Below are 12,409 nucleotides of genomic sequence, written 5' to 3'. Positions count from 1 at the left end.
AGGCCTAGAGAAACAGACAAATCTCTCATCATGAGCGGAATAAGCTGACATGATATTCTCTGGGAACTCCTCACTGAAAATAGAAGGGGGAGTTCAGTTCAGCCCATGTATCTTCACCCAGCACACCTCGGTGGGCCCTCCCTCCCGACCGGTGCAGGATACCCTCCTGCTCAGAGACCAGGCCCTGTAACCCTAAAAGGGAGCTTGTGATCTCGCCTAGTTAGCCTATTTGAGAGCAAAATGCTACTTCCTTTTTTTCCTCAGCAGCGACTAGCAATCTGACAGCATGATGCAAACCAGCGCTTGAGACGGTCCTGCTCAGTGACCAAGCCAGCAGCTCTTCTGGGGCTTTCTCCCCAAAGCATTTGTTTCTGGATCCTAGATGCTAGTTCACTCCTGATACGAATCAGTATCATCAAGCCACACTGTTTAAATATCTACATAGCTAGGAGGTGCTGAGAGTCACTACTGATATTACGCTATAAAAAGCTACCTATTTTCAGTGTGAAAGGCACATAGTGGTCACTTTCAGTAACAAAGAAGGCACATTCCTAGGACTGTTACATATATAAAGGACTAAAAAGGAGTCTAGCACTTTCTTTGGATCTTTCTTTTTAAGGTGCATAATCTATAAAGCCCAATTAGGGTAGAAATACCATTCTAGTTTCAGAAACATGAGTAGTTCCTACCTGGGTTCTAGAAACTGGTACTTTCTAGGTAAAGTCAAAAAGTTTTCTTACAATTGCAGGAAACAAAAGGGAAAACACAGATAAAGTATAAAGGGACACAATGCTACATATTACCACACATGAAAGCACTTTACATTTTTGTTGTAAAACCAAGCCAAATTCTCTGTTTAGATGTGAGCTATAATGATTTGTTCTTGATAAAGTCTTGAATCTGGTAAAATTCCCAGCCTGAGCAAAGTAGCTTTTTGTAAATCTCATTTCTATACCAACAGCTAACTAAATGGTGGTTACAAAGGGCCTGCTTACATTCAAATTTCAATACACACAAGACCTCAATAAGGCATTGTTCACATGGTGTGTGGAAATGCTTGGAGTTTGGTAAAAAAGATGAAAACCTTTTTATAATTTGTAAAGAGAGGGCACAGATTCCAGAAAAACCACTTAAAATTGCAGTCCCTCTAAATCAGGAACAATAGAAGTTCTCTAAGCTAAGAGTCCCCTAGGAGTTCTGAAAGCCAGTGCTGGAACCTTCGACTTCAAGGCTACATAAAACAAAAGATTCTGGAATTCTAGAATTCTATGAAATTTCTGAGGGAATATTTTAGCAAAAAACTGTAAGGAAGACAATAACCAGAATAACTTCTCACCTAGCAGTTCCATAAAAAACAGCCATTAAACACTCCAAGGGCAGTTTGCTTTATGTGGACAGAACACAAGCCAAGGGCCAGAGCGGCCAACCTCGCGGTTAAGGGGTTGGAGCTCTCCTAGAAGGGGTCTCACTCCAAAAGAAAGATCTCAGATAAGTTGAAAGGGGTATTCTAATAAAGTCTGGGGATAAAATCATGCTTACATGACAGAGTGATTAATAGTTCTGATGGATTAATAATACACTATTTTATGTAGGTATTGGTTTTCTTTACCAATTGCTCTTTGAGGGACTGATTCACTCTTTATTTGTAAATGGTAGTTTTAATGAAGATTCCTTTTCTTGTCAAAAAGGAGACTGAGATGGAAAAACAACCACACCTACAAGAAGATGGATGATTCTGGCTAAAATGCAAAATCCAAACTATCTAACCCCGGATGGCAGTCCAAGAGCAAGATACTGGCCTTGACATTTAAAATTAGGCTACACTTCTCTATTAAGACAATGAATTCCAAAGAAGACATACCAATGGCCAATAGCTACATGAAAACATATTTCACATCACAAGTCATCAGGGAAATGAAAATCAAAACCACAATGAGATATCATCTCACACCTGTCAGAATGGCTGTGATGAAAAAGACAAAAAACAAGTGCTCATGAGGACGTGGAGAAATGAGAACCCTTGTGCACCACTGGTGGCAATGTAAACTGGTACAGCCAATGGATGTATTATGGAAAACAGTATGGAGGTTCCCCCCAAAATTAAAGATACAACTACTATAGAATTCATCAATCCCACTTCTGAGTATGTATCCAAAGGAACTGAAATCAGGATCTTACAGAGATATCTGCACTCCCATGCTCGCTGTGGCATTTTTCACAGCAGTCAATATATGGAAACAACCTAAGAGTCCATCAACAGATGAATGGATAAAGAAAATGTGATATGTGTGTGTGTGTGTGTGTGTGTGTAGCGGGGGGATGTTTACACGCACACACACACACACACACACAGGAATATTATTCAGCCATGAAAAAGACCACCTGCTGTTTGTGACAACTTGGATAAGCCCTGAGAACATTATGCCAAGTGAGATAATTTAAACAGACAAAGACAAATACCATATGATATCACATATGTGGAATCTAAAAAAGCCAAACTTAAAGAAATAGAGAGTGGAGTGGTGATTATGAGAAGCTGGCAGGGGTGGGAGGGAGTAGGGGGAGGAGAGAAATAGGGAGATACTTGTCAAAAGACACAAATTTCCAGTTACACATATAATAAGGTCTGGGCATCTAACACACAGCATGGTAATCATAGTTCATCATATTGTATTACATACTTGAATGTTGCTAAGACAGTAAATCTTAAATGTTCTCACTACAAAAAAGAAATGGTAATTATGTGATGGGAAGGAAGTATTAGCTATTGTTATGGTGGTAATCATTTTGCAATATATAATTGTATCAAACCAGCTTGTTTTACACCTTAAACTTAGACAATGTTATATTTCAATCATAGCTCAATCATTTTCTCAACAAAGCTGAGAAAATTTTAAAAAATAAAGACAATAAATTCACAGGTATGAGCAGTTAGTGAAGCATAACAAGTAGAAATCATACCAAGCAATTTAGTATGACAGTAACTTAAAATAATTTTCTGTTAAAAAGTCAGACACACACACAGCCCATTTAAGCAAAAACTCTGGTTAATTGCCAACGCAACTGGGTTAGCTGTAAAATGTACACTAAAGGGAACTTATAAATCATAAACATGAAAATGGCAGAGTTTCAAAGGCATAAATATTTTGGTGAAGAACACTAGAAAGTAGTGCTACTAAGTAGAAAGAAGTAGAAAAAATGATTTGAGCTCTTTTTGTCTTACACATGGAAGTTCTTTGCCATCTGACCAAAAAAAACATTACTAGATATGACCAAAGGGGGTGGGGAGGTACAACAGATCTGATACACTGGTTCACAATGAGAATTCCAGGCTTCTCTAGTCGCCTGGAGCAGAGTAATATGATTTTCCAGCACATTAGGGAAGCAAAAGTAGAACCAGAAAGTCTATGTACTGCCTGGATTTTGTTAATGTCACTTAAAATGGAGGAAAAAAATCCAAGCAAGATACCAAATAGAGTGCAGCAGATGGTAAACAAATATTATGAAGCAATCTTCACAAAATCTGCAGTGTGTCACAAATATACAAAATGGCAGAGTTTGGGAAGAGAGAATCATAACAGGCCATATGCTGTTAGCGATTTTAGTTGAAGCTACAATGCAATCCAAAAGAGAAACCAAGAGGAGGAACATAAAGGCCCAGCAGAGGCACAGAGGCAGCCCCAGCTACGGGGTGGTCAGAACAGCAAGCACAGTGCCTACCGAGCAAACGGCAGACACTCAGGGGCTCGCGGCCAAACAGCACCTGCTGCACCGACTCAAGTGGGCTTTCGGGAGAAACAGTCTAGCTTCTACAAATGAGTAACAGAAAGCTAAGGCAATATATTATATATCATTTGTCACATTCCTTCAGTGCCACGTGAGAGTCAGTTAAAACTACAGCAAAGGCATTTTTGCAGAGCAAGACAAAAGAAATGAAAACATAACTGCAGAGGTTAGAAAGACATCAACAGGAAATTACCAGAAGAGTTGTCAAGTTTAGAGCCCTTCTCAGGTGTGGAAGCAAAGATTTGGACAGCATTAGAGGCCACAGTTTCTATGACCAAATCTTCATACACATGAGTTTTAATTTAGCTCCATGCCTTCCACCTACTGATTCCTTCTTCACTTCTTTGCTCCTTTTTTCCTTCCAATAAATATGTAAGTGCCCGCGAGGTAACAGGCAATGTTCTGGGCCCTTGGGATAGTAATAGTGGAAAAGAAAAACCTCTGCCCTCATGGAGCTTACACTGTAGTTGACAGAGACTGAAGGGGCTGAGGGAGTGAGGGAAAGAGTGTTCCAGGCAGAGAGCAGCTGATGCAAAAGCCTGGAGGCAGAAGAGTACCTGGAACGCTCAAGAGGCTAAAAGGAAGCCAGAGTAGCTGGAATAGAATGAGAAATAGAGGAGTTCAGAAAAGTAATGGGAGCAGAGTGTGGGGAAGATTAGAAAACACAGGTCCTTGTAGGGCATTTTAAGGACTTGGCTTTCACTCCTGAGGAAGATGTAAACGACTGGAACTCTCTGAGTGTTGTGATCTCACCTAACTTCTAAACGGATCACTTTGGCTGCTGTGTGGGGAAGAGGCTGCGTACAGGTAAAAGCAGAAACAGGGAAACCAGTTAGGAGATCACCTTCCTAGTCCAGGTGAGAGCGCATGAGAGATGATGGCCTACACGGGTCATCAGACGCTGGATATATTTTAAAGACGGAGGTAACAGGATTTGCCGATGGATGAGACATAGAAGGCTTGTCCTCACTACTTCATTCCTTCAACCATCCATGAATTCCAGAAACACATAATGAATGTCTACTCTGTGCTAGGTACTAAGCTAGGGCTTCTGGGGGTTAAAAAATGAGCAGTATTGCATGATTTCACTTATCTGTGGAACCTAAAAAAAAACAAAGAAAAATGAACAAACAGAAACAGACTCACCGACACCTAGAAGAGACCGATGACTGCCATGGGGGAGAGAGGGTAGGGGGTAGTGAAACAGGTGAAGGGGGTAAAGAGGCACAAAATTCCAGTTATAAATTTGTCACAGGGATGCAAGTTGAGCACAGGGAATACAGCAAATTATATTGTAACATCTTGCATGCTGACAGTAACTACACTTAATTGGGTAAGTATTTAATAATGTAGATGACTATTGAATCTCTGTTATATCCTGAAACCAATGTAATATCATTTATCAATTAAATTTCAATTAAAAAAACTATCCACTCCCTTAAAAGAAGAAAAAGGGGAAAAAAAAAAAGGGCAGTAGTACTGCCCTCAAGGAACAACCAGCCTGGAGCTTGAATAAAGGACTTAAACTTCTTAATTCTCATGCAAAATAGCAAGACTACTATCTCAGAAGATTAAAAAGAATTTGGACTCTTTGCAGCAATGATATTTCAAACCAAAATTCCAATAAATTACAGCTTTCTTAAAATCATCTCAAATTTTGTGATGCACAATTTACTCTTACCTGTTAAATATTTATTTTTAGACTCAGCATAAGTCTATTGTGAATTACAATTTTTCCTTAATCTACTTAGTTTTACTTAAAAGCAACCACTCACCTTTTAGATATACTATAGTTTAAAAAATGGAACTTCATTTTCTCCACATATTTTATCATTTAGACTTTTCTCTAAAGCAAAAAGGGGTTTCCACTCAACTATTCTTAGTGAGATTGTCTTTGCTATTTGGACATGAGGGTCTCTCTCTTACAGGTGTTTCTCCAGTAATCATTTATAGCTGTTTTCTATATGCATAATAATTTATGGCTTATGTAATTGCAATTTAGCTTTAAATGATCATATTATGTCAGATTTAAAATGAGATACGATGTAGTGGTTTTAACATTTCCAGCCAAAATAATCTTCCAGGATTCTATTCAATGGGAAGTGAGTGTAAAATGGTCACGGTTGAAACATGGATGGAGCTAGAGGGTATTATGCTCAGGGAAATATGTCAGGCAGGGAAAGACAAATATCAAATCATTTTCCTCATTTGTGGAGTATAACAATGAAGCAAAACTGAAGGAACAAAATAGCAGCAGACTCACAGACCCCAAGAAGGGACTAGAGGTTACCAAACAGGAGGGGTGGGGAGGGAGGGAGAAAGGGATTGAGGGGTATGATGATCAGCACACATGGTGTGGGAGAGCCACAGGGAAGACAGTGTAGCACAGAGAAGACAAATAGGGACTCTGTGGCATCTTACTACACTGATGGACAGTGACTGCATTGGGGTATTGGGGGGACTCAATAATACGGGTGAATGTAGTAACCACATTGTTTTTCTTGTGAAACCTTCATAAGAGTGTGTATCAATGATACCTTGATAAAAAATAAATAAATAAACAAAAATGGTCATGGTTGAAAGAAGATATAAGTAAAATAAAAATTTATCCTATAATTATATTCTGTGAGCCAAAACTCAGATGCATGGCTTGATCAAGTGTAAAGATACTTATGAAGGCTACAGACCAAAATATGTCAAGTCAGAGTGTCATGGAAAAGAGGGCCATTTGTTATTTATAGGTAGAAGTCAGCATTTGTCTATATAGACTTGAAATGCGTCTTTCAAGTCACCATAAGGTTTTACTGTCCAGCAACACCAGCCCAACAGTCATCTTACAGCAGTAACTTACCTAGAGACAATTCAGACAGGAACACATGTGACAGATACACACATAGGAAACTCCTTAGTGGGCACCGTTGATTTTCATCACCTCATATGTTGGTGTACTCATTAATCTGTTAATGAAACTGTGAGAAGCAGCAAGGGTTTGGGGGCCTATATGAATGTCTAGCTCCTACAGCATACATAGGGCACATATATGCAGACATAAACATTTTTTTATGGTTATGGAATTTAGCTTCATCTCAGAAGTGTTCTCACATCTGGGAAAAGACAAATTATTCAGTAACTGGTATGGAGTCAACTGGTCTGTCTGCTTGAAAAATAAAGTTGGATTCCCCACCTAACTCCTTCTTTCACCAAAATAAACTGAAGATGGTACAACTACAAAAAAAAAAATTCTTCTGGCCTTTGTAATAAAAATGCACACTGTTTGCCAAAACAACAAACCACACTCTAACACACATATAAACATACACATTTATGTACATACCCAATGTGTGTGTGCATGTTTACCTCCAGTAAAGCAGAAAAGAAAAGAATATGGATGAATGTTTTTTCAATACCCTGCAATGTAGGAGACTTTTCTAAGCACAATGACATAAATCCATAAGACACACACAGGAAAATATGATAAATCTGACCATGTCAAAACTTTAAACTTCTGCATGGAAAAAAAAAAAGAGAAAGAAAGACTACAACAAGCTGAAAGGAAAGCAGGAGATCAAACAAAAATATTTATAACATATAGGGCAAAAGGCCAATATTCTTAATATTGGAAATCTCTTAAATCAATTAGAAAAAGACAAATAACCTAATAGAAAAATGAGCAAAAGTGACAAGTAGTTCACAGAAATTAAATACAAATGACCAAAATATAAATGAGAAGATGCTCAAGCTCATTTGTAACTGGAGGAAAAAATAATAATAATCTTTGTCACCTATCAAATTGACATTTACTAAAAAAGTCTGCTAATTAAAAAAATACCCAGAGTTGGTGAGGGCAGGGAAAAATGGGCATTCTCAAACGCTGTTGGTGGGAGGGTAAACTGGTTCAACCTTTTGGAAGCAACATGGTAATAGCTATTAAAATGTAAAATAGGGGTATTTTTTGTCTCAGTAGTTCCAACTCCAGGGAATTTATCCTACAATATAATATATTTCCACAATGTGGAAAGATATAAGACAATGCTGTTCACTGCAGCTTTTTGTCCTAATACCAAAAAAACTGGTAACAAACTTAAAACTGGTCCATCAATAGGTTCAATAAATTAAGCCTAGCCATAAAATTTAGAAGAATGTAGTCACCCAAAAGAATGATGTTGATTCGTGCACACTGCACACCACTACTGAGTAGGGGCTGGGGAAACTGGCTGTGGTATAGTATATGTTATGTATGAAGAACATCTGTAAGGAAAAAGAAGAAATTGTTAACAGCAAAATTTCTGTGAAGACACTGAAGAAATTGTTAATAGTGAATAGGGGAAATGGGGACTTTTTATTTTTATGCTGCTTAGATTTGTTTTAAAGATCATCTGTAGTGTCACAATTTTTAAAAAAATCAACCACTAGATAGTGAAAAGTGCTCTCTCGTTTGTGCTCTAGTTATAAGGCAGAAAGGACCTAAAAGAAGTAAGAAGAGTAGAGGTTTAAGGCCATCAGTCCAAGAGGTGAAGTTAGCACAAATGGACCTCCCTCCCCTCATCCAGCCCTAATCGCCTTGGAAACACTATTCCCAGGAACAGAAATCAGAAAAAATAGAACACTGCAGATCTTTGCCCCTTGGGACAGGGCGCCCAGTCAAGTGCTGGAATTTGATTTGGAGCCTGAATTATCCACCTCCGACCATTTATAGCCTGTGCCTTAGCAACAGCACAAATAATGGAAAAAAGCAAATTACTTACTTAGCTTTAGGTCACATGAATTTTCTAATTTTTATTTGAATATGAACACATATAACATTTCAACAAGGGTTGTTATGTGGCAATAAGCCAAGTACTAAGAAGAGAACAAGAGTGAAATAAAACATAGACCTGCCACCAAGACGTAAGAAATCTAGCGAGGAAGGGAAACGTGCACTCATCCAACCAGAGGGCAGGCCCAACAGGTTACCTGCTCAAGTAAAGGTGCGCAGACAGACTGACCGCATCTGGAGGGTCAGAGGTTTGTCCGAAGACATGGCATTTCTCAGAACTGAAGAACTATCTTTCCCCTCTTCCACTTACTCAACTCTCTTTTTTTCTCTATATTGACATAAAACAGGTAAATTTGATGGCGCCCTTTCTTTTGTTGCCTCATGTCACTAAATATAATACCATCTGTTTTGTATAAAAAATCAATTACTGTTAGGTATACCTTTCCGTATTAAATATATTACCATAAATACACCTTTGATTAAACTTTTATTTACTCGGGAGTTGTTTTATCATACCTATAACTACTGAAATAGCTAAAAATGTCAGTAAACAAACTTATTAACTGCATCTTTCCAACTATTCCTTATACACAAATTTATTAGCTCAGATCTTTGGTTCAGAAAATAAGGTCACCCTAAAGCAATCACTAAAAAAGCCAGCCTAGGATTTTAAGTCTTAAAAGTATATGATAATCTAAGCAAAACAAACAAAGGCCTGACTGCCATTAGTTTGTCTTTATGTGTTTTTGTTTTTATTTTTTTCACCTAAAACTGGTCCAGAAACAGACATAGAGCCGCTGCCCTTATTTGGGGAAAAGAAGGAGTAAGATCTAAGAACTCAAACCTAGAAGTTCAAACATTTGTTCTGTTAGTGTTAGGTACACTTCTCAGTATTAAATATATTGCCAAAAATATTTCTTTGATGAACGTTTTATTTATTCAGGAGTTGTTTCATCATAACCATAAACCATAAACCCATCAACCACATGAACCATACTTAATACACTTAACAGGCTTTCAATATACTTGGTTATAAAGAATGCAAGTTTTACAGCCAAAAAGTACTGTGTGAATCTGTGCCCCGCGACTTCCTAGCTAGTCACTTTGGGCGATCATTTCATGTATCTGAGCTTCAGTTGCCTCACAGGGTTAATTTTCCTACTTCACGGAGTTGTGAAGATTAGCAACTATCTAGGTAAATCATCTGGCACATTGCCTGGCACAGAGCAGACCACCAATAAGTGATAGCTAAAGCAATCAGTATTATTATTACTATGAACCCTAACTTTGGAAGCCAATGGGGCACGGGTACATCGAGCCACTTTGGGGAACCCAGGAAGCAAGAGCAAAACGGGCTTCTTTTTTGCCACACTTATGAACAATCAGAATAGAAGATTTTAAGAATTATGACCAGTCTCAGAACAAGTCGTAATAGTGGTTAAGGTTGCAGTAGTAGCTCTGCAGTCTACTCCAGCAAGTCTCCTTTATCACTTACTAGCTGTAAGACTGAGTGAGTTGCTGAGAGATGTCTTCTGCTCAACTAAAACAGAGCCAATGACAGTCCTTCAAAGTACTTTGTGGGGACCTTATGAAGATTAAATTAAATGAGATAAACTATGGAATGCTCTTAGCACAGCACCTGACAACAGTAAGTATGCCAAATGTGAACCACCAGACTGCCCATGACATCCCTGGCACCCCAAGGAGTTACCCACAGGGTCTGAAGAGCTTACAACACTAATATGTATTTCAGATATATCTATTAACTTTCAACAGTACAGAGTCCAGTACCGTTAATAAAACACGAATTTTTTTGAGAGTTCTACTCAAGTAGTTTTAAAAGCATGTAATGGCTTTGAAAAATACTGAAACAATGGAGAAATATATAAAGTAAAAAAGTGTGCTCATTCAGCGAACCATTCCCCCACTCCAGCCCTCAGGTCCACTTTGTAGGGGAAGCCCTGGAAAGCACTATAACGGGTACTCTTCACACCCTTGTCTTTCAATATATGCATGAAGTTGGGAGGAGGTGGGATTAGATATTTTACAAAATGGGATCACACCATACATCTTATTTGTTGATTCAGCAATGTCAATGCACAAAATTCTAGCTCATTCTTTTTAGATGCTGTTTAATGCTTCAGATTATAGATAAATAATTTATTAATCCACTATTCTAGTTATTTAGCTTACATCAAATTTTTTGCTATTAAAAATAACTCTATAATGAACACTTTGTTTGAAGAGCATTCAACATGTGTAGGTATTTCTGTTGGACAGCTTCCTAAAAGGAAATCTGCCATATCAAAGGTTTTACACATTTTATATTTTGTTACTGCCAAACTGTCCTCCATAAATAAAAGAAAGGATATTGTACTCTGTTATTAACCACTTGCTTAGAAAAACACAAACAAAAAGCATACCATCATGTGGAAAAAACATACATTTCAGGGAAAAGTGGCCCTCATCTTCAAAAAAAAAGATAGGAACCATAGTCACAAATCCTTATTTTATCCTTCGCAACACTATGGCCCCAGTACTACCGACCAAACTCTCATACACTTATCTTAACATTACTCAGACCCCTTCCTCCCCTACAACGACCTGGCTCAGGTAAAAACCAGTTTTCTTGTACACCCTGGTCCCAAGCCAAAAGGTTTGGTGGGGAGGGGGGTGCATCTGGCGGAAGGACTTAAGACCTGAAGTGATGCTATCATCATGCACCCGTGCCAAGTACTACAAAAACAATTATTCCATGCAAATGCTCACTTAAAAGCCCTACTCTGTTGCTGTTTTGAAGCAGCAATGGATTAAACCTCTTAATCAATAATCACTGGCCTACAGGTAGTTTACACATTTCCTTTTGTCCCACAATATTATTACAGTGAGGGGCAAGAGCACATAAAGGTCATGTTGGTAATTAAGACTGTATTATAGAAATATGCACACCCAAGATATGATTAAATAAGAAAATATTACTGGGTTCAGTATCATCATTAAACTTGCATTAATTTATAAATATTTAAATGTACCATATGATGATCATAAATAATCTTTTTTGTCAGTTTCTAAAGTAATGCAACCCATAAACCCTTTGAAAAATTACTGCAGAAAGACACAGTCAAGTAAGTATACAAGCCAGACTTACATTCAAATGCCGTGGTTGTTGCTTCGGGCAGAACCTGGCCTATCACATCCTAAACAAAGAAAGAATAAAGAAACACAATTAGCCATCTTTTTTATTGCTAACATGTGGCAAATCCTAGAGGAAATATGAGAACCTGGGAGAGATTTTTGAAATGTTGGTATAAACTATAAAAACATCAGCTCATCATCACACTTAGCCCAGCAATGTAAACCTAGAATTTAAATCTCTATGTCAGGGAGGAAAATCTTTACAAAAATCTTTTCTACTCTATATTAATAACATAATCTTCCACTCTGGATTCAACAGTGATACAAATGCACTGTTGTGTAATTACAAAAAAACACAACAACTGGGTTCTTTGACGCGAGGCTGAAGAATGCACTGCCAGCAGAAAGAATAAAGGGTTTGGGAGTCAGACCGGCGTGGGTTTAAATCTCAGCTGTGCACTTACTAGGTGTGTGACTGGGAACAAATTTACTTAACCTCTCTAAGCCTCAATTTGATTATCCTCCGGTATGGGTCTAGTAATACTTAACAGATGTAATGGAAAAATTAAATTAAATACTGTAACAAATAGAAACTAGCCTAGCATATTGTAGACACTCGACAAATGTAGTTCCTAATCTGTAACAAGCAAAAAACAAGCTTCCATGATGGTGATGATGACGATATGAATCTATAATGCTACCTTTAATACAAACAATTTTTATCAACGTTTA

General features: G+C 37.9%; 1 protein-coding gene across 14 annotated transcripts in view; it reads right to left on the bottom strand.

Moving 5' to 3' along the window:
• MAP2K5 (mitogen-activated protein kinase kinase 5) overlaps nt 1-12,409 on the bottom strand; it is a 248,612-nt gene that overhangs the window by 230,078 nt on the left and 6,125 nt on the right. For all 14 annotated transcript variants that reach the window (XM_073212061.1, XM_073212064.1, XM_073212062.1 and 11 more), the window contains exon 2: nt 11,691-11,739. In XM_073212061.1, coding sequence (XP_073068162.1) covers nt 11,691-11,739 — 49 coding nt within the window. The remainder of the gene's footprint in view (nt 1-11,690; nt 11,740-12,409) is intronic.

Source organism: Manis javanica, chromosome 8 (assembly GCF_040802235.1).
Source record: "Manis javanica isolate MJ-LG chromosome 8, MJ_LKY, whole genome shotgun sequence".
Taxonomy (NCBI): domain Eukaryota; kingdom Metazoa; phylum Chordata; class Mammalia; order Pholidota; family Manidae; genus Manis; species Manis javanica.
This window is presented reverse-complemented; position numbering and strand designations above follow the sequence as displayed.